The following is a 24,771-nucleotide window of genomic DNA, read 5'->3' on the forward strand; positions in this document are numbered from 1 at the left end:
AACACATATACATACTTGGTGAGGCCATGTATTTTTTTTAAGAAAAAGAAATTATCTCGTTTACACAGAGATTGGTTTCTTGTGATGATATCTGACTGGTATGCGCTGAACAGGAGAGACTGTTGAGGTTGCGCATAGCAAAGGGAGGTGTTTGCGTTGTTTTCGTATGGACCTAGAATTGAAGTCTGATGGTAACCCATTTGAACTGAAGACTGGTAAGGAATCCAGTGGCAGAGTAGTCCATTGTGGCCCTGCCTTTGGAGCTAGCAGTGGGCGGTGACTGGACAATCCATGAGAACGGTCGTGATGAATCACCTGTTCTTCGTCAAGAGAAGAAGAGAGCAACTGAAATACGGGTCAAGTTTAATTTGTCCCTTGCAGCACCACTCGCAAGAAAGTTTCAGACAGATGTGAGAGCGCGACGAGCCAGCGGCGGCAACGATGCAGCAGAGGCGGAGTAGGAGCGGAGGAGCGCCATGCCTGTGGGCTGTGGGCCTGTGGCGTTGTGGTTGCTGGCGTCAGCGGGCCAGCAGACCCCCAGAGGCGGCTTTTTTATTTTTATATTTTTTTAAAATCATTTTTTACAGAAATATATTTTCGGTTTCATAATTTACAGTTTTGTACCCCTACCGCCCGGCTGCGGGGCGGCAGGGTACCTGCCGCCAACTGGCGGGGCGGTAGGCCAGGCAAAAAATTATTTTCTTTTTAGTTTCCAGAACAGTGAACTTCTAAATTCAATTAAAAATTATAGAAAAATCAAAAAAATACAAACTAAAATTTGTTAGGTTTATTAAATCAAGATCTATCGAGAAAAAATACTCATGCATGTGAAATGTCAATTTTGCCCCTGCTAAAATTTTAGGTTGTGTTTAATCTAGTTTATTTTGTATCTGTTGTTCTGTTTGTCTAAAAATCCTGAAAATTTTGTGATAGCTTAATATTTTCATGTGTATTCCACTGGAAAATTTTCAGGTGCATAGCCTAAGTGCATATTTGTGGATCTATTATTGTTGGATTTCCATCATTTAGCAGTAGAATAATAGATCCACAAATATGCGCCTAGGCTATGCACCTGAAAATTTTCCAGTGAAATACACATGCAAAAATTAGGTTACCACAAAATTTTCAAGATTTTTAGACAAACAGAACAACAGATACAAAATAAACTAGATTAAACACAACCTAAAATTTTAGAGGGGCAAAATTGACATTTAACATGCATGAGTATTTTTTCTCTGTAGATCTTGATTTAAGAAATCTATCAAAATTTAGTTTGTATTTTTTTGATGTTTCTATAATTTTTAATTGAATTTAGAAGTTCACTATTTTGGAAACTAAAAAGAAAATATTTTTTTGGCTGGCCTACCGCCCCGCCAGTTGGCGGTAGGTACCCTACCGCCCGGCAGGGGGGCGGCAGGCTCCCCCAGGAGCCAAAATGCGATTAAAAATAAATTTTATTTACATTCAGGTCCCTACCGCCCCGTCAGTTGGCGGCAAGTACCCTGCCGCCCCGCAGCCAGGCGGTAGGGGTACAAAACTGTAAATTATGAAATCAAAAATACATTTCTGTAAAAAATGATTTTAAAAAATATAAAAATAAAAAAGACGCCCCCCAGAGCACATCAGGTGGCTTTCAGCAATTTTGTACTCCTCGAGGGGATTTTTGACTAGTTCCACATCTTACTCCATAATTTTACAAACACCCCTGCAGGACAAGAAAATTACCACTCTGTGTAGATCACAGCGCCGTGCCGTGCAGTTGGGGGATCTCAAGTCTCCTCTGACCTCGCCACCTCGCGGAGGAAAAGGGGTGGAAGAGGGAGCAGCGGGGAGACTGGAATCAAGCCTCAGTCGGGCGGGCGGCGGACAATCGCTTCGGTAAGCGAGCTGATGCAATGTCGCTACCTACCCTTGGCATGCCTTTCTTGTTGGAGAAATTTCATGCCAACTTGGTTGATACGTTGGTGGAGGCCGACCTGAATCCTGACCTTCCCTGCGGTTTGAGCGACGACCGCGTTACCCGCCTCCCTGATAATAATCAGGGCTGCAAGTATTGCGCTAACTAGCGGCGGAAAACTGATTTTTGCTTCCGCCGTTTGACTAATTGAGCGTGAATTTTCGATGCCATTTGTTGTGCTCCGCTTTATGCACCCCTTGGATTTGACCTTTTGATCTTATCTGGTCATCTTTCTATATATATTTTTTTCTTCCGGGAAGCCGTCAAGTTTTGTTTGTAACCACTCTCTCAATGGTTTGCCTGTGTTAACCTTCTAGTAACTTAATCCTACGATTCTTGTTGACCAAGAGCATATTCGTTAGTTTGGTCTTGCTCCCTATTGGTTAGTTGTTTGCAATGGTAAAGCTTTGCGATATTGTTCCATTTTTCTCTCACAGCAGGCATGATTCATACAGCCCACTAGTATGTCCTCAAAAGCTATAAAAAGAAGACCTTGCAGTGCTCAAACTGATAAAGCAAGTGAAAAACATATGGAGGTGACACTACCAGATGCTATGACTGAATCTCTTCTAGGAAATTCTCCTCCAGAAGATAAATCCAAGGTTAGTAACATCTCCTGAGGCTTAGGCTGTTGACCATCTTTTAGTTCATGCTTTGTCAGCGCACCTTTTCTCTTGTTTGCTTGTAGAGATATGAACCCACTACACGGTCAAATTTCTGGAGTGGGACAAGACAGGAGTGCATTCGTTGGGCGCATCTTGTGTCAACATTTATTGCTCAATCTGCAAGAAAGATAGGTACTTTTCATGGAGCCTTAATCCAAGAAAGCTAGATGTCATTGTGTTCCTCCTATGCACATGAAAGAACATGCTCCTACAATTCTGCTTGACAAAGTTGTCATCTTTGGCTAAGTGTGTTTATGAGTGCTTTTGGGCATCATGGGGTATTGACTGGAAAATGTATGTTGCATTCTATGTAGATTCTAGTTTAAAGATTTCATTATGCTAGAGAAAATTTGTGTATCATTCATGATTTCATGTTGAAATTCACCTCTGTAATTCTCATCTAAGTAATATTCTGTGCTTACTATTGTCATCACTGCCTTTCTGAAGTTTGACTGTTCAAAAATAACCCCAACTTCTGCCTATGCAGTAAATGTTCTTTCTGAATTCGGATCTTTGCTTGCAAGATTCTTTGGTTGCTCTTCTGCTCCCCAATGTTCACCAAATGGAAAGACAGTTCCATTCAATCTCAGTCCATTACAGGTACGCTGGTACTTGTAAAAGTCCTATTTTGACTTAGACTACCATGCAAAGAAAAGGTAGAATAATCATTCTATTGAAAGCAGAGTAGAATGTAGCATGTGTTATTGTCGAGATTTTTTTTGTTAGTACAAGGAGGACTTTCTTGTAAACTCTTGGATGAGTTGATCAGTGCTTAAACTCAACCTCTTTGGTTTCCTCTGCATAAACATGTCCTTTTTGTCAGGATGTGCAGACACAAATTTCTTACTTGTTTACTTTATTGACAATCATGAACAATGAATATTGGTTCATCAATGTCACATTTTTTTTTCAATTGGCTTTCTCCCTTAGATGCTTACATGCATGTTTAGAAAGGAAATAAAGGAATCCTCTTCTTCCCTTACTTCCTACCTTTTTCAGAAAGCAATGTTATGTACATTATTTCTGACTTCCTTTCAGTTTGCTGAAGTAGTGTTAGTGTTGATATTGGCTAAATTTTTTTTATGCTGCATTATGGTTTTGACAGGTTCATTTACTTTTCAGGAAGAAAGATTAAGATTGTTGAGACAAAGGTTAGATGTGCCATATGATTGCTCCTCTGTCAAGCATCAGGTCCACATTCTGCATGCAGAGCTTTATAGCGTCCTTTCCCTTAGCAAGTAAATGCTAGCTTGTACCTTAAAAGAATGATAGCTGTAATTAAATTTAATATGCTGATATTCTTCACTGAAGAAACTCTGCGAGATAAAGTACCTTTTTCTGTTACAGGATGCTCTGAAAGAGCTTTGGAGATTGGCTTATCCTAACCGACAAGTTCCTCCTCTAAAATCAGATCTTTGGAAGGAGATGGGCTGGCAGAACTCTGATCCTGCAACTGATTTTAGGTTCAGTTCCCAATTGACGATGTTTCATGATAAATTATGACACCATGTGGACACCACTTTGAGCCAATATGATCTGTATGTTGAACTATCTAATGCTTGCAGGGCAGGTGGGTTCATGTCCTTGGAGAATCTAATATACTTTGCCAGAAATTACCCAGTATGTTTTTATTCATCATGGATGCTTACTCTATAAATTGGCCATTAGTGACTGGCTCGGTTGTGTTTAACACTCGTATTTCTTTTACATGCAGGATTCCTTTCACAAGCTGTTGCACAAGGCTGATGGTGAGAGAGCTGAGTGGGAATACCCTTTTGCTGTAGCTGGTGTGAACATATCTTATATGTTAGTGCAAATGCTGGATTTGCAATCAGGTGATTGAATACATTTGTTGCTAAATCTATTTAGTATCCATTCAGAAGAATATTTTTTCTCCACTGCCTGTTTGGTCCATAAGCGGACAGTGTATGCAGAACTACAGCTTACCTTTTGCACCTCTTATAGGAAATATGAGTACAATAGCTGGTGCCCACTTTGTTCGACTTCTAGAAAATGATGATGCGGCTTTCGATAACCTTTTCTGTGTAGCATTTCAAATGCTTGATGCTCATTGGCTTGCAAGGGGGGCTAGTTATATGGAATTCAATGTGGGTATTCCTCACTGAGGAAAATAACATCAGCATTACTAATCTTTTTAGCATTTGATCACCATGTTTCGCTGCTTATCTTTACTTCCATTTTATCAGGAGGTTCTAAAGTATACACGAGTTCAGTTAGAACAAGAGCTTGCCCTCGGAGGTATTTGTAGGGTCGAAAATATGCCATCGTTCAGAATGTTAAAAAAGTAGCCATGTACATCGCAGGAAAAATACTGTTACCTGTTGATAGGTTGTTTAAAAATGCAGTCCATTCTTTAGGCGGATGTTCAAGATGTATTAATGTGTGTATTGATCGCAATGTAAAGTTCCAGTTCATGTATGATTCATTGATACCTTGACAGGAAAAAGAAACACATGCTACAGCTTTCATTATCATCTTTTCCTTCTTTGCCTCTTTGGGCAATGGGTGACAAGTTATATTTAAGTATTTCTCTGGGAGAACTATCTGCTTTCGGAAACATGTTAAATTTGCACGAAATAGAAGGTACACACTTATGCTATATTTACTTATCACTGAAATCTAAAGGGAGAAGATGTATTATTTCTCTTATCTGGAGCTATTACGATTACAGCCTGTGATGTAACACAGCCACTAAATGACATTTAACTTGAGATTGATCAGAACTCATCAGTACAACCTAGGCTAAGCGAGATAGTTTCTTCAGGTTAATGAAGCAGCCTAATGGAATTCAAAGAATTAAAGAACAGTTACACACTTGTCTAGTGCCGAGTCGAATGCCACTCATGTTGTCCCTCGGCTAAAAGCACCCCACCCGAGCAGCTTGTGTACAAGAAGTTCATTCAGCTTCTCTGCAGCAACGGCACTGGCAGCATGACACTAGAGAAATTCAGTATACCCAAGATAGGACACCTGAAAAGTGAAAAACCTCCCTGGATATCTGACACACGCACACACAGGGACACTCAATTGCACACACTGATCATTGTTGGAGGATGTATTCCCTCTTCCATGTCTGAAACATCCTTCGGCTTATCAGCACCTTCATCAAACAAACTGAATTGTTTGAGATGTACATCATCCTTGCTGCCTTCATCAAAAGCCTCATACCCGTCGAACAGGCACCCGATGTTGCTCTCAAAATCCACATCGATGAACCACTCGCTCATAATCCATGCAAGGGCTCCATAAGCTTTCTTCGATCCCATCATCGACCTCTGAGCAGCTCTGCGTTACCATCATGCTCTGCATTGTGATGGGGGAAAATAGCATTTCTGTGACTACCAATGCAAGGTTCCTTATTGTGATGCAATCAGTGAGCAGATGGGCCAAACCCAATAATCAACAGTCAAAGATTTACCGAACAATTTTTTGATTCAAACAAAGCAAATTTATTTATATTTAGTGAACAAAAAGACTTTGATATTTATGATTGTTGGGGCCCTCCCTAGAAATAGGAAAGGCACCCTCCAAAAATAGGCGTATGCTGTATTTCAACGCCTCCTCTTATCCACGCAGCGAGGTGGGACTAATCACCTCTCGGTCACTAGGCCGCCACGGCACCGGATGGCTGGGCTCGCCATTCACTCGTGGGCCTCTTTTCCGTCAGGCCTAGCGAAAAGATAGGCCCAGAGCGTTTCCCACCCAATGCGGGGCCCACCTTCGTCGAGTGGTTGGGGGAGGACAGGACAAGGCTTCTTCGCCTCTTCCGGCATCTCACACCCTCGCCCCGACCGCCGGGCCGTCGTCGCCGATCTCGACGCCGCCGCCCGCCATGGCCGCCGCCGCCACTTCGCCTCCGGTTCCTTTAGGACCCGAGGCCTTCTCTCTCCCGGGCCTCCTTCCCAGGTTCCTTCCTCGCCTTTCCCCCGTTTCTCTCTATCTCTCTCTTTCCCCCGTTTCTCTCTATCTCTCTCTTTCCCCTTAGCCAATTTACTGTTCGGTTGCCTGTCTTCCTCTCTGGCTGAAATTGGAGGCGCGGAGGCACGATTCTAGACGCCCTTTTGTCCTAGATTCTTACCAGATACAAAAAAAAACATGTGTTTTTCTAGTTTGCCGCGTTAGGATTTTCATTTCCTCCCCCACTGCGACAGACCGCCGCGACGCCCTTGTTCTGTGCATCGTGCCAAGCATGGATTTCCTCCTTCGGCTTCTCATCTGTTTCAAATTTGCTTTCTTTGCGATCCTGCAGGCCCCACGTCGCAATCTCATGGGACTCCCAAGGTACATATCTATGTCTGCTTATCTGCGGCCAGCACTTGTGTTGCCGCTCTACCTGAAGCATACTGCTCCCCACTGACCTGCTGTACATATGGAGTAGTCAGGATAGAGTAGAACGGAGAAGCTGGAATGTGAAGGTGTTAGTGCTACGGGAAATTATTACATGGACCTGTGCCGTTTCCTGTGTGGTCTGAAAAAGAACCCTTCCTCATCCAAGGAAGAAAGAAATAACCACCTTCCTTTCACTACACTTCCTTCCTCGTGTACCTCCTTACGTTACGTTTAGGAAAGTGGATCTGGTTGCACACACGTGTACCTCCTTACATTACGTTTAAGAGGATCTTTCATTTAGTAGCCACTAGTTTCGTATCACCTTAGTTGCTTTCAATATTACAACTTACAAGTGTATGTTCCTTTTTGGAAAAAAAAGCGTCATCTCTCTTGAACATGCAAAATGCCAATTAGTTTGTAACGTTATTTCTTACCTTACCACCTAGAATTCAGCCAGCATCCGCAATTCGTGATCTTAAACTTCCAAGCATGTTCTAAATAATGTTATACAACAACAACAACATAGTCTTTTTTCCCAAGCAAATTGGGGTAGGCTAGAGATGAAACCCGAAAGAAATAAGTTCAAGATTCAGGCACATTGATAGCTAGTCTCCAAGCGCTCCTATCCAAAGCTATCTCTTTAGAGATATTCCAATCCTTAAGGTCTCTCTTAACCGACTCATCCCATGTCAGTTTAGGTCTACCTTTACTCCTCTTTACATTATCGACCCGCTCAAGAACCCCATTACGCACCGGCGTCTCAGGAGGCCTTCGTTGGACATGTCCAAACCATCTCAATCGATCATGGGTAAGTTTCTCCTCAATTGGTGCCACCCCGACCCTATCCCGAATAACTTCGTTCCAGACTCTATCCCTCTTTGTGTGCCTGCAAAACCACCGCAACATCCGCATCTCTGCTACACTCAGTTGCTGGACATATCGCCTTTTTGTAAGCCAACATTCAGCACCGTATAACATCGCCGGACGAATTGCTGTCCTATAGAATTTGCCTTTTAGTTTTTGTGGCACTCTCTTGTCACAAAGGATGCCAGAAGCTTGCCGCCATTTCAACCAGCCAGCTGAAATTCTATGCCTAACATCTTCATCAATGTCGCCATACTTTTGTAGCACCGATCCTAAATACCGAAAAGTATCCTTCTGCACCACCACTTGCCCATCTAGACTAACATCTCCCCCCTCATGCCTAGTCGCGTTGAAATCGCACATCATGTACTCGGTCTTGGTTCTACTAAGTCTGAACCCTTTCGACTCTAACGTGCGTCTCCACAGCTCTAACTTCCTATTAACCCCTGCCCTACTCTCGTCAACTAGCACCACATCATCAGCAAAGAGCATACACCAAGGGATCTCACCTTGTATATCCCTTGTGACCTCATCCGTCACTAAAGCAAATAAATAAGGGCTCAATGCTGACCCCTGGTGTAGGCCTATGTTAATAGGAAAGTCAGTGGTGTTGCCATCACATGTCCGGACAAACGTCGTCGCATCCTTGTACATATCCTTAATGAGGGTAATGTACTTAGTTGGGACTTTGTGCTTCTCTAAGGCCCACCACATGACATTTCTCGGTACTTTGTCATGTCTTCTCAAGGTTAATGAAGACCATGTGCAAGTCATTCTTTTGCTCCCTATATCTCTCCATCAACTGTCGTATTAAGAAAATCGCCTCCATGGTTGACCTTCCAGGCATGAACCCAAATTGGTTTTGGGTCACACTTGTCACTCTTCTTAGGCGATGCTCGATAACCCTCTCCCAAAGCTTCATCGTATGGCTCATCAGCTTAATCCCACGGTAGTTAGTACAATTTTGAACATCGCCCTTGTTTTTGAAGATAGGTATTAATATACTTCTCCTCCATTCTTCCGGCATCTTGTTTGACCGAAAAATGAGATTAAAAAGCTTAGTTAACCATACTATTGCTCTATCTCATAGGCATCTCCACACCTCAATGGGGATACCATCAGGGCCCATCGCTTTACCTCCTTTCATCCTCTTCAAAGCCTCCCCGATCTCTACCTCCTGAATTCTCCTCACAAAACGTCTGTTGGTATCGTCAAAAGAGTCATCTAACTCAAGGACACGGCCCTCACTCTCTCCATTAAACAACTTGTCGAAGTACTCTCTCCATCTATCCATGATCTCCTCATCCTTCACTAGCAGTCGATCTGTCTCATCCTTAATGCATTTGATTTGGTTGATGTCCCTTGTCTTCCGCTCGCGGATCCTAGCCATCCTATAAATGTCCTTCTCCCCTTCTTTCGTGCCTAGCCGCTGATACAGGTCATCATACGCCTTACCCTTTGCTACACTCACAGCTCGCTTTGCAACCCTCTTCGCTAATTTATAGCCCTCGATGTTGGCTGCACTCTTGTCAAGGTGGAGGCGCTTGAAACACTCCTTCTTCTCCTTAATAGCCCTTTGCATCTCGTCATTCCACCACCAGGTGTTTTTCCCCTCCTGTTTGCCTCCCCTACTCACGCCAAACACCTCTGAGACCACCTTCCGAACACATGTTGCCATCTTTAGCCACATGTCATCTGCGTCTTCTCCTTCTTTCCAAGGCCCCTCACCTAGCATCATTTCCTTAAACGCTTGTGCCGCTTCCCCTCTAAGCTTCCACCACTTTGTTCTCGCAATCTTGGCACGTTTGTCCCGGTGGACACGTACCCGAAGACGAAAGTCCGCCACCACAAGCTTGTGTTGAGGGACAACACACTCCCCAGGTATCACCTTACAATCTAAGCAATCACGTCTATCCTCCCTCCTAGCAAGGATAAAGTCGATCTGGCTCGAGTGTTGTCCACTACGAAACGTCACAAGATGGGATTCCCTCTTCTTAAACACGGTATTCGCTATCAACAAGTCGTAGACTAACGCGAAGTTCAACACATCCTCCCCCTCTTGACTCCTGCTACCATACCCAAAACCCCCGTGCACTCGCTCGAAACCCTACATTAGTCGCACACACATGGCCGTTGAGATCTCCTCCTATGAAGAGTTTCTCACTGGTAGGCACGGTACTAACCATGCTATCTAGATCTTCCCAGAACTGCATCTTGGTGCTCTCACTAAGGCCTACCTGAGAGGCATAGGCACTGATCACATTCAAAACCGAATCTCCAACTACCAACCGGATTAGGATAATCCGGTCGCCTTGCCTTCTAACCTCTACGACTCCATCCTTAAGGCTTCTATCAATCAAGATGCCTACACCATTCCTACCCGGAGTTGCTCCCGTGTACCAAAGCTTGAAGCCAGTATCCGCAACCTCCTTCGCCTTCTGGCCCTTCCATTTAGTCTCCTGAACGCATAGAATATTAACACGCCTCCTAATTGCTGCATCAACTAGCTCTCGCAACTTACCCGTTACGGACCCTACGTTCCAGCTATCTATACGAATTCTAGTTGGCTCGGCTAGCTTCCTTACCCTTCGCATCCGTCGAGGGAAGTGCGAAGACCCTTGCTCATTTTTCACTACACCCGGGCGTAGATGTAGCGCGCCATTCAGGTGACGACCCGACCCTTGCTCACTTATCATCGTACTCAGGTCACGATACGATGCGCCCTTGGGGGGATGGCGACCTGGCCCTTGCCCATTTATCACCACACCCGGGTTCCGATGTAGCGCGTCGCTAAGAGGGTTACACCCCAACGAGTTTCTTGTGGGTTTCAAATCCATTAGAGTGGCTATTTTTTATGCCGGTTTGCCAAAACCTAACGCAACCCTCCTCCTTTACCCGGGCTTGGGACCGGCTATGCTGAGACGACTCAGGAGAGTGAGAGTCTTCCAGTCAGCATAGGCGGAGTTGTTCTAAATAATGTTATCTGATTCGAATTTTGTATTACATGCAGCACTACGCAGCCATGCAGAAAGAAGCGAGATGGAGTCCAAGGCGTGCGTTATTGATCCTGCTCTGCTTCCAACTCTAGAGGGTTTACTGCTGGAAACGTATGCATCATTGCAACCAAAGCCAGTCGACTATGAGAACCGACAGGTTATGATCAATGTCTTCAACAAAATAGCGGAAGAGATTTTTGGTAAGAAATCTTTCGTTTGAAATTTTGGGATCAAGGTAATGTGCTTTTGTGATCATTGCTAATGATTGTGCGTGATGTTTATTTAAAATGTGCAATTGTATAGACATATACACAGCTTAATATTAGCCTCCACAAACTTGCTTGGGACTAAAGGTTTTTTTCTTCTCTTTGTTGTATATACATCATGAAAGTACCACACTCTTTTGAATGGTTGTGGACGCCTATTAACTTATTCTCTTGTAAACCATAGGTGCATGTACAATCAGCCATGCTATTGAATATGCACAAGTGTTTCGCCGTACACATCATTTATGGATATCTTATGAGCTTGGTGCCTTAGAAAATGTTTGTGCTTCAATTAGTAGAAGAAACATACAGAGAAAATATTCTACGTGATAGAGAATCAAGAAAAAAAGTCCAGCTTGTGTTCTGCACTTCTGCCAAATCGCATGTCTACCACTTCTATTAGGAAGTCATTGTTTTCCATCTGGACATTTTGAATTTGCATGATGGTGTGATGTGCTGTTGGTTGGTGCTTCTTTTCAGGTAAAAAGAACGGGCTTCCTGTTGCAGAAGCATTCGGATCATTCACAATGGATCTATTTACTCCTGAAAGTGACCTTGACCTCTCGATCAACTTTAATACTGATACCAAGGATCTGTATCCTCGCAAGGACAAGATTAATGCTATTAGGAAGCTTACAAAAATCCTATATTCTCATCAGAGTAATTGTTATTCTAAGCAGATTTCTCTCACATCTTTCCTAGGATTTGGTTGCCCCTTCATCTTAAAATGTACACTAGATTTGTTACATATGCATTCTTAATCAGTTATTTGAATTGATTGAGCCATCAAGGATTGTAACTAATAGAATACAGACCCAGCAACTTCATTATTATGTGCAAAGTAATCTTGAAGTCGTTCATCTGAGAAAACATTAACTGGAGAAATAGTGATCAGAGAAGCTGGTTTTGTAGTTTCTATTACTTAGCTTGCATATATGTGCAACAGTAATGGAATATATGATCCGATAAGACACCGCGAAACTTTTATCCCCCCCCCCCAAAGTTGTGACACCTCCATGTGTGTATTAAAACTGTTATGAAGGAAAAGCGAAATGTATAATGCCTTAGATTGGTGCCTGTTGTGAGCTGTAACATTGTAACCATATTAAATTAGGATTGCGATCTTGACTTGGCAGCAGCCAGCAGGTGTGTATTAGTGTATTCTTTTGGCAGTTGTCTGATTGGATTCGCTTTTTGGACAAGGTTGTATGATAGGATTGATATAGGATGGGTGTAGTGAAGGAAAAAGTGTGAAGAATGTAGCCAACAAAATTCTCCTTCCGATGCATGTTGTTAGGTGCCAGTGAAATTCACATTCCTGGACATGTGACAAGGCAAACATCTCAATGCCAGTTTTAAGTGTGTTGTCTTTTTCTTGTCTAATGTATCTCCTGTATTACCAATTTCAGGGCATGGTCGTTGTTATGGGGTTTTACCTATTTCAACTGCTAGAGTTCCTGTATTGAAGGTTACTGATCAGGGAACTGGTGTAGAGTGTGATATTTCAATAGAAAACAAAGATGGCATGTCAAGATCAATGATAATTAAATTTATCTCATCAATTGATGAAAGATTCCGGATACTTTGTTATCTGGTATTGCAATTCTTTGCCTTGCTATCTTGATTTTGAATGAGATGCTAAGTGACATGAAACTTCCCATATACATGATATGACAACTCCTCTAATATTTATTATACAGATGAAGTTCTGGGCCAAGGCACATGATGTTAACAGCCCCAAAGATCAAACAATGAGCTCAATGTCGATTATTTCTTTAGTTGCTTTCCATTTACAGGTAAACTGATACTGTTGTTGGTCCCTGCAATCAAGGGCCAGGTAAGCAACCTGGTCACCTTCCTCTCCCTCTCTTTGGCTCCAAGGTAGAAGAAGAGCTGAGCTCTTCTGCACACACATACACTCTGCTGTCTGCTCTCTGCGCTGGCTGAGAGCTGAACACTAGAATGTGGCAAGAATGAACTGCCTTTTCTCATTGCATTGCATTCATATTTATACACCATTGCTACCTACTCTAAGGTGCTACCAGTTATGGCTAATAACTTCTATCACTATCTGAACATTAGTGGCCTAGAGCCATAAGTCAACAAAGGCTGCAAGTCAACAAAGGCTGCTAGCAAACTGCAGACTTCCTTGACCAAAATCAGAAAAGGGACAGCTGCAGATTAAGTCTTACATTACTTCCCCTAATCCTGCTGCTAGCCCTGGACCTCATCCATGCCGATCATCTTCCTCAATTCCGAGAACCGAAGACGCCCGAGCGACTTGGTGAGGATGTCAGCGAGTTGCCGTCCGGTGTTGACGAACTCGATGACAAGGTGCCCCCCATCGACGCAGTCCCGAAGAAAATGGAACTTCACATCGACATGCTTGCTTCGGTCGTGAAAGACGGGGTTCTTTGCCAGCGCAATGGCCGGCTGGTTGTCCACCTTGAGTGCTGGCGGGCGAGCTTCAACACCAGTGAGCTCACCCAACAGCCGGCGCAGCCAAACGACTTGGCACGCCGCGGTGGCCGCTGCAATGTACTCCGATTCACAGGTTGACAGCGCCACCACCTTCTGCTTCAGTGACTGCCAAGCCACCGGTGCGGTTCCAAGGGAGACGAGCACACCTGTGGTGCTCTTCCGTCCATCCACATCTCCAACCATGTCCGCATCGCTGAATGCCGTCAGCTGAAGCCCGCCGTGCCTGGGGAAGACGACGCCCATGTCCAGAGAGCCCTGGACGTAGCGCAGCACCCGCTTGACCGCTGTCCAGTGGTCCTCCCGCGGGTCTTCGAGGAAACGGCTCACATACCCGACTGCGAACGTGATGTCCGGCCGCGTATGCGTCAGCCACCGCAGCCCGCCGACGATGCTCCGGTAACGCGTTGCGTCCACCCTCGCCGCCGTGCTGTTCTTCGACAGCTTGATCCGCTCCTCCATCGGCGTCGCCATGGGCTTGCAGCCCGTCATCCTGGCCTGCTCCAGCAGTTTGAGCGCATAGGCGCGCTGGCCCAGCTTGATGGAGTCCCTCCCCTGCTTTACCTCGATGCCGAGGTAGTAGGAGAGTGCGCCGAGATTGCTCATTTTGAAACGAGCCACCATCTCGCATTTGAACGCTTCAATGTCCTACGCCCGAGCTCCGGTGACGATCAGGTCGTCCACGTACACGCCGACGATGAGCTCTTCCTTCCCCGTCGTCATGTGTACAGCGCATGCTCGGTGGCGCAGCGTGCGAACCCAAGCTCACCCATGGTGGTGTCGAGCTTGGCATTCCACGCCCTGGGAGCTTGGCGCAGCCCATACAGAGCCTTCCGCAGCCGGAGCACCTTGTGCTCTGCACCCGGCACCGCGAAGCCCGGCGCCTGCTTGACGTAGACCTTCTCCTCCAGGTCGCCGTTCAAGAACGCCGATTTGACGTCGAGGTGATGGACCTGCCAGTCTTTTGCCGCCGCAAGAGCTAGCAGCAACCGCATCGACTCCATCCGAGCCACCGGTGCGAACACCTCCTCGAAATCAATCCCTTCACGCTGCACAAAACCACGGGCAACGAGCCGAGCCTTGTGTTTGACAATGGCGCCGCGCTCGTCCCGCTTTACCTTGTAGACCCATTTCAAGCCAATCGGCCGGCATCCCGCCGGCGGATCGACCAGCTCCCAGGTGCGGTTGTCCTCGATTGACCGCATCTCCTCCATCATGGCCTTCCGCCAGTCCGCGTCACGCTCCGCAACCGCGAACGTGGCCGGCTCCTCCGCGCTCATGAGCATGAGCTCTGGATCGGTGAGACGCGAGGCCAGCCCCGGCAGCTCTGCATCACCGATGACGTCGTCCACTCGCCTGAATCGGAGCTCCTCTCCGTCGTGGTAGGCATCCACGAACTCCGAGTAGGAGGACGGGGGGATGCGAACTCAGGATCCGCCGCCGCTGTCGGGGTCCCCTGTTCTGGAAAAACAGGGGAGGCTGGGGACGCTGAACTCGCCGCGCCAGGACTTGGCGGAACCTCCGCCGTGCCAGGACTTGGAGGCTCCACCGCCTCCGCTTCTGGCTCCTGCGCTGCCTCCTCTGCGCCACTCCGGTGCTCGATCACCAGCTGCTCGACGACGAATTCGCCCGTCAAGCCGCCGCCGGACCCCTCTGCTTCCCCTGCCGCGGGCGTGCTCCAACTCCATGCCGCCACCTCGTCGAAAATGACATCCCGGGACACCACCACCTTCCCCCGGGCTGGGTCGTAGAGCCGATAGGCCTTCGTCCCATCTTCATAGCCCAGGAACACCATCTTGGTGCTCCGATCTTCAAGCTTCCCAAGGCCTGGCTTGACGGTCTTCACGTGCCCGATGCAGCCGAACGTGCGTAGGTACGAGACGTTTGGCTTACGCCCATACCACGCCTGATACGTCGTCATCCCCTTCAGGGCCTTGGTCGGTGAGCGGTTCAAGATGAACACCGCCGTGCTCACCGCCTCGCCCCAGAATTCCGCCGGCATCGCCTTCGCCTTCATCATCGAGCGTGCCATCCCAACGATGGTTTGATTTCGCCGCTCGACTACGCCATTCTGCTGTGGCGAATATGGTGCCGTCAGTTGACGCGCCACTCCCTCTCCTGCGCAGTAGCTGGCAAATTCCACCGCTGTGAACTCGCCGCCACGGTCGGTACTGAGGACGCGCAGCCTCTTCCCGGAGTCCGCCTCTGCCCGCGCCTTGAAGCGCCTGATGGCCTCCGCCGCCTCATCTTTGCTCGTCAGGAGCTGCAGCCACATATACCGACTGCAGTCGTCCACGAGCAGGAGGAAGTATCTCCGACCACCATGCGTCGTCGGTGTGATGGGCCCGCACAGGTCCCCGTGGACCAGCTGGAGCACCTCCTGCGCCCGGTACTTGGCCGCCTTTGGGAACGGCAGACGCCTCTGCTTCCCGGCCAAGCAGCTGTCGCAGAGCTCGTTGACGTGCTTGATCTGCGGCAGCCCGGTCACCATCTTGCCCAGGCGTCCAAGCGCCTCAAAGCTCAAGTGGCCGAACCTCCCATGCCACAGCCATGGTTCCTCCGTGCACGCCGCCGCGAGACACACCGGTTGCTCCACCTTCAAATCCAGGAGATAAAGCCGGTTACGGGAACGTGTTACCTTGGCGAGAAGACGTCGTTCTCGGTCCCTGATGCTTAGTACTCCGGCCTTGACGAGCACCTCCGACCCGTGCTCATCCAGCTGCCCCAAGCTCACAATGTTTGAGCGCAGCTGGGGAATGTAATACACTTCCTGGAGTGCACGGTGCTCGCCGTTGCGGCACCTGAAGAGGACCGTGCCCTGCCCGCGGATGATGACCCGCGAGCCATCGCCGAACTTGACCGTCCCGGTCTTGGTTTCGTCGAGGTCAGAGAAGGCGGCCCTGCTCCCCGTCATGTGGTTGCTGGCCCCAGAGTCCAGGTACCACCTCTGCTCCAGCTCAGTCGCCGACCGCGCCCAGCAACACCCGCGCCTCTGGCTCGTCAAGGTTGACGGGCTGCGGCGCAGTCCTCTGCTCCGTGTCCGCCTCCTCTGCTTCGCCATCCTTCAGCGCGCAGTACTGCGCCATCAACAGCGCGTGGCCGTCGTCGCTCTCTTCTTGAGCTAGGTGGGCCTCCTCCTTCTCTTTCCGCTTCGGGCACTCCTTAGCCCAGTGCCCGATCTTGCCGCACTTGCGGCAGGCATCGGGGTCGAAGTTCTTCTTCTTTTTCCCCTTCCCGCGCGGATTCCCGCGCGCCTTGTTGCCGCCGGCATACCCGCCGCGGCTTGAGGAGTTCTCCCCGGTCCGCCGCTTCATGCACGCGTTCCACTCCTCCTCGGTGAGCAGCAACTTGCCACTCTCCTGCCTCCGCTCCAGCGGCGCATCAGAACGCCCTTCGGCCAGGCGAAGTCGACCGACGACGTCCTCGAGCGAGACCTGATCCAGGTCCAAGGTGGCCTCGATTGTAACCGCCATCTGGCTGTACTTGGCCGGGCACGCGCGGAGCAGCTTGCAGACGACGTCCTCCTCCTCCAACTTCTTCCCCAGCGTTGCCAACTGGCTTGCCAACGACTGGAGTCGGAGCGCAAAGTCCTCCACAGCCTCGCCGTGGCGGAACTTCAGGTCGTCGAAGTCCCTGCGCAGCTGCTGCGCCTTGGCCCTCTTGGCTCGATCCGAGCCAACTCGGAATGAAGCCAGCATGTCCCACGCCTCCTTCGCCGTCTTCTTGTTGCCGATGGCCTCGTGGAACTCTGGTGGCGTGGATGACAGCAGTGCGTCCATGGCCTGGACGTCTTCATCCTCTTCTTTGGTGCCGACTTCCACGGCCGTCCAGAGCTTGCGCGCCTTGAGCCGCCACTTCATCAGCACCACCCACTCGCCATAGTTGGTGCGAGTGAGCTGCGGCCAGTCCCGCGAGCTCGTCTCCCGCACCGTCCTGATCACAACCTCCGAGACATCCTTCCCTTGTCGCCTGCACTGGACGCCGGGGAGTTTTCGCCAGCCATCGTTCAGCCGCTGGGCTAGAACGACACGTACGGCTCTGATGCCACTTGTTGGTCCCTGCAATCAAGGGCCAGGTAAGCAACCTGGTCACCTTCCTCTCCCTCTCTTTGGCTCCAAGGTAGAAGAAGAGCTGAGCTCTTCTGCACACACATACACTCTGCTGTCTGCTCTCTGCGCTGGCTGAGAGCTGAACACTAGAATGTGGCAAGAATGAACTGTCTTTTCTCATTGCGTTGCATTCATATTTATACACCATTGCTACCTACTCTAAGGTGCTACCAGTTATGGCTAATAACTTCTATCACTATCTGAACATTAGTGGCCTAGAGCCATAAGTCAACAAAGGCTGCAAGTCAACAAAGGCTGCTAGCAAACTGCAGACTTCCTTGACCAAAATCAGAAAAGGGACAGCTGCAGATTAAGTCTTACAACTGTTACTTTTGGATTTATTTTCTGTCATTCTGCATGATCATGAGTAGAAAGTAGTTTCACTGTTCATATGGAACTTCCATAACAGATTTGTGGCCTGAATGTATATGATGGCTTTTTGTAGCAACTCTCTTTTATATTTGAACACTGAAAAAAATGAATTCACTTGATAATTGTACAATGTGGATTGCAGACCCGGCGCCCTCCGATATTGCCTGCATTTTCTGCCATATTGAAAGGTACTCCCTTAGATGGAGCACATGTCATCTCCTTTAACCGCATTTTCTGGGTTCATCATCATGCTATCATCCAGCTATAGATACTAATATGATAGCTTCTATCCTCTTGCAGATGGTTCAGATTTTGCAAGTATTGAGAAGAATGTCTCACTATTCAATGGTTTTGGGAGCAGCAATAAAGAATCTATTGCTGAACTTTTTGTATCAATGATGGTTAAAGTGAGTTGTTCACCTGTTATTTATATTTGTCGCATATCAATATTTAAAAGGAGCACCTGTTATTTATATTTGTCGCATATTCAAAGCTTTGATGATTTTCTATCTTTGTTTTTGGGTATAATCAGTGCACTCATTTTAGATATGTCAGTATAACATATCTATAAGGAGTGCACTGATTATACCTAAACATGTCTGAACTCCAGTGCACTCCTAAACTCAGAACTCAGTCTTACCCTTTAAGAACTGGAGGCCTGCTCAAGTACTTGAGCTATGGCACTGTTACTCTAATTCTCATAAAAAGATATCTTTTTTCCCTCTCCAGAGGACTGAGTTATCACACCCCTCAAAGTTAATTTGAACTCCAGTGCACTCCTAAACTCAGAACTCAGTCTTACCCTTTAAGAACTCGAGGCCTGCTCAAGTACTTGAGCTGTGGCACTGTTACTCTAATTCTGATAAAAAAAATCCTTTTTTTCCCAGAGGACTGAGTTATCACACTCCTTGAAGTTAATTTTTTAACTCTTCTGTTCCTTTTTGGCATTGTGGCTTCATATACACCACTTGTGACAACCGTGCACTTTTTAACAAATAGGCACCTTTTGACTAAGCTTACATGTTACTTTGGTTCCTCAAAGGTCGAGCTTTAGTAGTTAGGTCATTATGTTCAGTTACATATTCTGTTGGCCTTGTCTCATGTAGCTAGTGTCAGTGGAGGGTTTATGGGAGCAAGGGCTCTGTGCCAGCAATTTTGAAGGATCATGGATATCAAAGACCTGGGGAAAAGGTGTTGGCAATTTGAGTGTAAGTACCATATAGTTTTTGGTTTCAACATTGTACTGGGCAGTGCCTGTAAAGCATTGTTTATGTACCCCAACAATTCATGCAGGCTGACTTCTTGGATCAATCTCAGAATTTCGCCAGATGTGTAGGGATGGGACAGATGCAGAAAATCTGCGAATGCCTAAGGGCTACTGTTTCTGATTTGAGCAAGTTTTTTATGGGTAAAACTGCTGCGCCCAAGCTAAAGGCCCTTTCGTTTGAGCCTTTGAACCAGGTTAAGCCAGTCACTGATCCCATTCAGAAAACTGTTAAGAGGAAGCGTGTTAATCCAAACAACACAAGCACTAACCCTAGTAAGAGAAATGCTAAGAAGAAGAAGAAGCCCCTTGAGCAGGACAAGCCAGTCATTTCTCTTGGTCAGCGAGATGATAAGAAGCCCCTGGATCAGAAGCCAGTCACTTCTCCCATTCAGAAAGATGCTAATAGGGACAAGCCCCTTGATCAGGTTAAGCCAGTCATTTCTGCTGGCCAGAAAGATGACAAGACGGAGAAGCCCCTTGAGCAGGATAAGGCAGCCATTTACCCCGGTCAGAAAGATGCTAAGAAGAACAAGCCCTTTGGTCAGGATAAGCCGGCCATTTCTCCTTGCCAGAAAGATGATAGGAAGAAGCCCCTTGGTCAGGATAAGCCGGCCATTTCTCCTGGCCAGAAAGATGCTAAGAAGAAGAGCAGCAACGTGGGACGTGACTCAGGAAGCAGTCAAGAGCAACAAAAGAAAGCAAAGGTTACTGTATACACTTCTGGTTCACGACCTCCTAGTGTTATCCCTCCTCAAAGAATGCATCGACCAGTACTCACCCAGCCAATTATTAATCAGTTTGCACATATACCTCAGCATCCGATCACCCCTCCTGCTTTTGGTTATGGGTTGCCACCACCGCATTTGCATTCAGCTTATCAGCACCCTCATCTGGGATTGGTAGGTCAACCGCAGGGTGATTTCCTTCATTTGTATCATGGGATTCAGATGCAGCATCAAGGACAGGCTATGTTTCGCCCTCCTCCTCCAGCAGCCCACCATCCCGTGCTCAATGGGCTTCACCCGTATGGTAGCATTGGTGCTCAGCAGATGCAGCATATCGATAATAGGCTGGTTCAGAGGCCACCGTACGGAATGAGGCAAGGTTTCTGGAGATGACTGTTGCGGCTTGGGAAAGTAGATATGTAGGTAGTTGGCGGGCTTTTTTTGAGGCGAAAGCTTAAAGACTGTTGTTGTGTAACTAGCTGTGTGCCATTGTGTTTGTAACTGTTGTGAAAAGAAAAGTTGTAAGGTGAGAATGGGAGGCTAGGTCTTAGTTTAATCTGTTGATTCTGTTGAAGTGTGTTGTAATTGTGCGAGGTTTATCTGAGATGTGAGACCGAGTTGTCGAAAATGTGGACAGCCGTATTTGTATTTATGGACCAGGCATGCACAGTCTGTATTGCTGGGTTGCGAATCATAACGATAATCTCAAACTGGAAGCCAATGCCATAAGTGACGAATACATGGAGAGGTCAGCACCTTGGCTCTGAGGTGTGTTTTGCTACTGATTGGAAGCAACTGTATGCTCTGTTGCTGGCAATCTGGAATGGCAACAAGCAGGCGGCCATGAACCGTTGCTTGTGCTGTTCGAAACAGAGGCTTGCGACAAGACACCTTGCCTGGCGCCCATGGTAATTGCTCATTCTGGGGGTGTTGGATCATCAGCTAGCTAGCATCCGGCGACACTGAACCTGGAAGGTGGGAGCTGATGCATCTCACATAGACTGAAGCATGGTGCTGTCGCCGGCCACATCACGCTTGCCGTGCTGCCTATGGCTGATGTGATGCAGCGGCGTCGACAGATAGCGTTTGGCTGAAAGAGATGGGTCGATCAACTTGTGCTCGTGGAAGAACAACTAACTAACTACCTCTCAGATGTTTTGCCGTCATGGGCAGAGCATGAGAGAAATGCATGCCAAATTGCCAAGGAGGACAACCGATCGATCGAGGAGAATCTGTCTGTTTGTTATGGATTCAAACCCAGCTTGTCTTGTCGATCTGAGCAGCACGTAATTTCTACCATCTTGACCAGACAGACACACGAATGTAAAAATATCTAAGAGGAGTCACCAATATAATAATCAAGTAGTGATTTAATTTGTAGCCCAGTAATATATATGATCACATCACCGTGATTTGGCTAATCTGGTAGAGCTGTATATATGGTACATGCCTACTATAGACAGGTGTGGCATGCTGTGCATCTGCAGCAAAAGACACAACACGCAACAAGTCCATCCTTTGTGAATTGGCAGATAGATAGCTACTTATTAGACGCTAGATCGATGAGCTGCCCTGCAGTGACTGGCCGGCCTGAAGAAAGCTAGCTAGCTATAGGTCACCAATTAAGAAGATCACTGCCGCACTGATAGCTAGCTAGTCACAACTTGATGATGCTTTAGACGTTTGGAATCCAAACTAGTATAGACTTGCTGTTCGTGTCCTATATATATATATATATATATATATATATATATATATATATATATATATATATATATATATATATATATATATATATACACACTGGCGGAGCTTGATTGAAGAAATCGGAAGAATGAGGGGGCCACCCTTATGCTACAGTGATGAATAGTGTCAATATTACTATTCATATAGTGCAAAATTTGCAAAGCCAGGGGGGCCATGGGCCCCCTTGGCCCTTGTGAAGCTCCGCCACTGTATATATATATCGCCAAGGAATAAGAAGGTTGGTTTGTATGTTGGTGTTTGCTGATGGTAGTAACTAACTCCCTGAACAACAAACACTTCATCATCTAGCTATATATATAGATAGGTCGCTCACATACAGTTTGCATATGCAGCCTGTTCGGATGGCTTAAGATGGCTCGCATGCTACAGCAACAATACAGTATACAGTAGCTACAGTGCTGCCATATTATGCCTCACCGTGTTTTCTTAAGCCTCTACAAGAAACAGTTGCTACAGTACCATCTGCTGCAGTATTAGCCGCTGCAGTGCGAGGCCTCTCTCAGAACCAGTTACTACAGTGAATCGCCCAGCCAAAAACAGCCATTCGAACATGCTGAAGAATTTCCATCCACTTGAAGATAGATCGGTCAATTGCGGGTAAATTAATATAAACGGGTCAAATATAGATGGCACTGCATAATTAATTGCATATATACTGATATCCATACAATGAGTAATTACATATATATTTGTCGTTACAAGCAAGTAAATTAAAAGACGGTGGTTACCGAAAGCTAGCATGCATTCAGGACTAATTAGAAGCGCTTTAGTCTATGACATCTGAAGAGAAAAGGATGCATGCTTTGCCCAGCACTTTCATTGTGATTGTTCTATGAGCAGGTTTGAGGACACGTATATGTACGTGTATGCTGATCATGATGCATATTCTGCAAAGGCATCGCACGGCTACCCCCAACATCACAGTCCAGCTGGTATATATAGCTAATAGCTAGCTAGCTTTATTTCGTCGATCGATCAGAGGACGACGGCATCATATCATTGCAAGAAGAGAACCAAATAAACCTTAGCTTTTCCGCCGTACACTAGCTTAGGTAGCTGCACAGCTTTGACATCTGTCTTGGGGACACCTGTCGCGTTTTGCCATGCTCCATGGAGATGAGTCAAATATGCTCTTGTCTTTCTTTGTAAGATGAGGGAGAAAAGGTGACATGCGTACTCATCATCCACAACAACACAATCAAAACGAGATTTTGTGTGAGAGAGAGTATATCCACAACAACGCCATGAACAACACACACTTCATCATCTAGCTATATATGTAGATAGGTCGTTCGCATGCAGTTTGCAGCATATGAGTTTCCATCCACTTGAAGATGGATCGATCAATTTGCAGGTAAAAAATAATATAAATGGGTCAAATAATATATATGGCACCGGTAATACTATTCTACACATTAGGTATAGCGTTTATTCTAAAGGAGTCAAATTACTGATCGAAATGATCAGAAATTACTGAACCAAGTTGCCGAATTACTAAACCACATTCAGTAATCGTGCACAATAGTTATTATTATAGAAAATTTGTTCAGTAATTAGTTGGGTGCTGCTACTCCGCCTATGGTGTAGAATAGCACGCGGGATATGACACTGCATAATATATCTCCTAATGAATATATAACCAATGAGTAATTAGATATTTCTCGTTACAAGTAAGTAAATTAAAGAGTAAAATGCGCCAGAGGTCCACCAACTTGTAAGGGTGTGCCGTTTAGGTCCACGAACTCCAAAAGTGCATTTTAGGTCCATTAAGTTGTAATTCGTGTCACTTAGGTCCATAAACTATGAAAGTGCATTTTTAGGTCTATAAACTTGTAATTTCTGTCACTTAGATCCATAAACTCCGAAAGTGCATTTTTAGGTTCATGAACTTCATCCATGAGCAATCGTGTGGCTATAGACCCTAAAGGTCGCCTTGATATAACTGTCATGAATATCTTTCAACCCCTCATCGAGAACCACTCTAGGTTGACCCAAGTCTAACATCACCACAAGATTTTTCGCCATAACACCTTGCACCATCATATCCGGCCACCCACGTCACGAAGGATATAATATCCCCTACCATGGTACACATTGTGTTGAGTCCCTCTATAACCTCCTCTATCTTTCCAAAGCAATCAACTCCTACTCCCCACCCATATTACGGGGTTATATCTGGATCTAAGCTCCAGAACTCACCAATGCAGGCCGGAAGCCCCCTTTGAATCCCAATACATGTCAATGACCTCTAAAATAAATCTTTCATCCTCCCTCTCCCCTCCCTATGCACTTGATTTGGAATTGGGCTCAAATTTTACCATTTTGACGAAACTCCAGCAATGTGTGGGAACCGTGTAAATTCATGTTGGTGCGATATCAGTGCACGAAAGCTAGGTGGAGGTGTATGAACTTAGGTGACACAAATTACAAGTTTATGGACCTACAAATGAACTTTCAGAGTTTGTGGACCCAAGTGACACAAATTACAAGTTTATGGACACAGAAAAGTAATTTTGAAGTTGATGAATCTAAGTGACACTCTCCTACAAATTGATGGAACTCTGGTGCATTTTACTCTAAATTAAAAGACGGTGGTCACCGAAAGCTAGCACGCATTCAGCACTAATTAGAAGCGCTTTAGTCTATGACATCTGAAGAGAAAAGGATGCATGCTTTGCCCAGCACTTTCATTGTGATTGTTCCATGAGCAGGTTTGAGGACACGTACATATACGTGTATGCTGATCATGATGCATATTCTTCGCCGATCGCAAAGGCATCGCATGGCTACCACCAACATCACAGTCTAGGTATATATAGCTAGCTAGCTAGTTTTATTTCGATCGATCAGAGGACGACGGCATCATATCATTGCAAGAAGAGAACCAAATAAACCTTAGCTTTTCCGCCGTACACTAGCTTAGGTAGCTGCACAGCTTTGGCATCTGTCTTGGGG

At 46.3% G+C, this 24,771-nt stretch overlaps 2 protein-coding genes across 9 annotated transcripts; both read left to right on the top strand.

Annotated features, from left to right (window-relative positions):
• The first annotated feature begins 1,714 nt into the window (after window positions 1-1,714).
• LOC120680265 (ELMO domain-containing protein C-like) lies at window positions 1,715-5,117 on the top strand. Of its 4 annotated transcripts, none has more exons than XM_039961880.1 (10): window positions 1,715-1,878; window positions 2,395-2,559; window positions 2,646-2,754; window positions 3,110-3,222; window positions 3,745-3,813; window positions 3,970-4,085; window positions 4,188-4,242; window positions 4,337-4,457; window positions 4,588-4,730; window positions 4,830-5,117. In XM_039961880.1, the coding sequence occupies exons 2-10, from the start codon at window positions 2,422-2,424 to the stop codon at window positions 4,929-4,931; spliced, it is 966 nt and encodes a 321-aa protein (XP_039817814.1). In that variant the 5' UTR covers window positions 1,715-1,878; window positions 2,395-2,421; the 3' UTR covers window positions 4,932-5,117. The 4 variants fall into 4 exon arrangements, with proteins under 4 accessions (XP_039817814.1, XP_039817818.1, XP_039817815.1 ...); XM_039961881.1 differs by having other exon boundaries at window positions 1,716-1,878; window positions 2,398-2,559; XM_039961882.1 differs by having other exon boundaries at window positions 1,723-1,878; window positions 2,413-2,559.
• A 1,240-nt stretch (window positions 5,118-6,357) lies between these two features.
• LOC120680263 (terminal uridylyltransferase 4-like) lies at window positions 6,358-20,778 on the top strand. Of its 5 annotated transcripts, none has more exons than XM_039961875.1 (10): window positions 6,395-6,549; window positions 6,893-6,924; window positions 10,847-11,032; window positions 11,579-11,758; window positions 12,508-12,692; window positions 12,799-12,894; window positions 18,200-18,245; window positions 18,358-18,464; window positions 19,164-19,265; window positions 19,375-20,778. In XM_039961875.1, the coding sequence occupies exons 1-10, from the start codon at window positions 6,476-6,478 to the stop codon at window positions 20,440-20,442; spliced, it is 2,076 nt and encodes a 691-aa protein (XP_039817809.1). In that variant the 5' UTR covers window positions 6,395-6,475; the 3' UTR covers window positions 20,443-20,778. The 5 variants fall into 5 exon arrangements, 4 of the variants coding, with proteins under 4 accessions (XP_039817810.1, XP_039817809.1, XP_039817807.1 ...); XM_039961873.1 differs by having other exon boundaries at window positions 6,398-6,549; window positions 19,351-20,778; XM_039961876.1 differs by lacking the exon at window positions 6,893-6,924 and having other exon boundaries at window positions 6,388-6,549; window positions 19,351-20,752.
• The last annotated feature ends 3,993 nt before the right edge of the window (window positions 20,779-24,771 follow it).

Source organism: Panicum virgatum, chromosome 6N (genome assembly GCF_016808335.1).
Source record: "Panicum virgatum strain AP13 chromosome 6N, P.virgatum_v5, whole genome shotgun sequence".
Classification (NCBI taxonomy): domain Eukaryota; kingdom Viridiplantae; phylum Streptophyta; class Magnoliopsida; order Poales; family Poaceae; genus Panicum; species Panicum virgatum.

What these genes read in the sequence shown, in the direction of transcription:
- LOC120680265 (XM_039961880.1), top strand. Translation starts at nt 2,422, where the DNA reads ATGTCCTCAAAAGCTATAAAAAGAAGACCTTGCAGTGCTCAAACTGAT. An exon ending in ACTTTGCCAGAAATTACCCA is followed by an intron (nt 4,243 to 4,336) that starts GTATGTTTTTAT and finishes TTTTACATGCAG; the next exon opens with GATTCCTTTCACAAGCTGTT. An exon ending in AATGCTGGATTTGCAATCAG is followed by an intron (nt 4,458 to 4,587) that starts GTGATTGAATAC and finishes CACCTCTTATAG; the next exon opens with GAAATATGAGTACAATAGCT.
- LOC120680263 (XM_039961873.1), top strand. Translation starts at nt 6,476, where the DNA reads ATGGCCGCCGCCGCCACTTCGCCTCCGGTTCCTTTAGGACCCGAGGCC. An exon ending in AATCTCATGGGACTCCCAAG is followed by an intron (nt 6,925 to 10,846) that starts GTACATATCTAT and finishes TATTACATGCAG; the next exon opens with CACTACGCAGCCATGCAGAA. An exon ending in ATTTTCTGCCATATTGAAAG is followed by an intron (nt 18,246 to 18,357) that starts GTACTCCCTTAG and finishes ATCCTCTTGCAG; the next exon opens with ATGGTTCAGATTTTGCAAGT.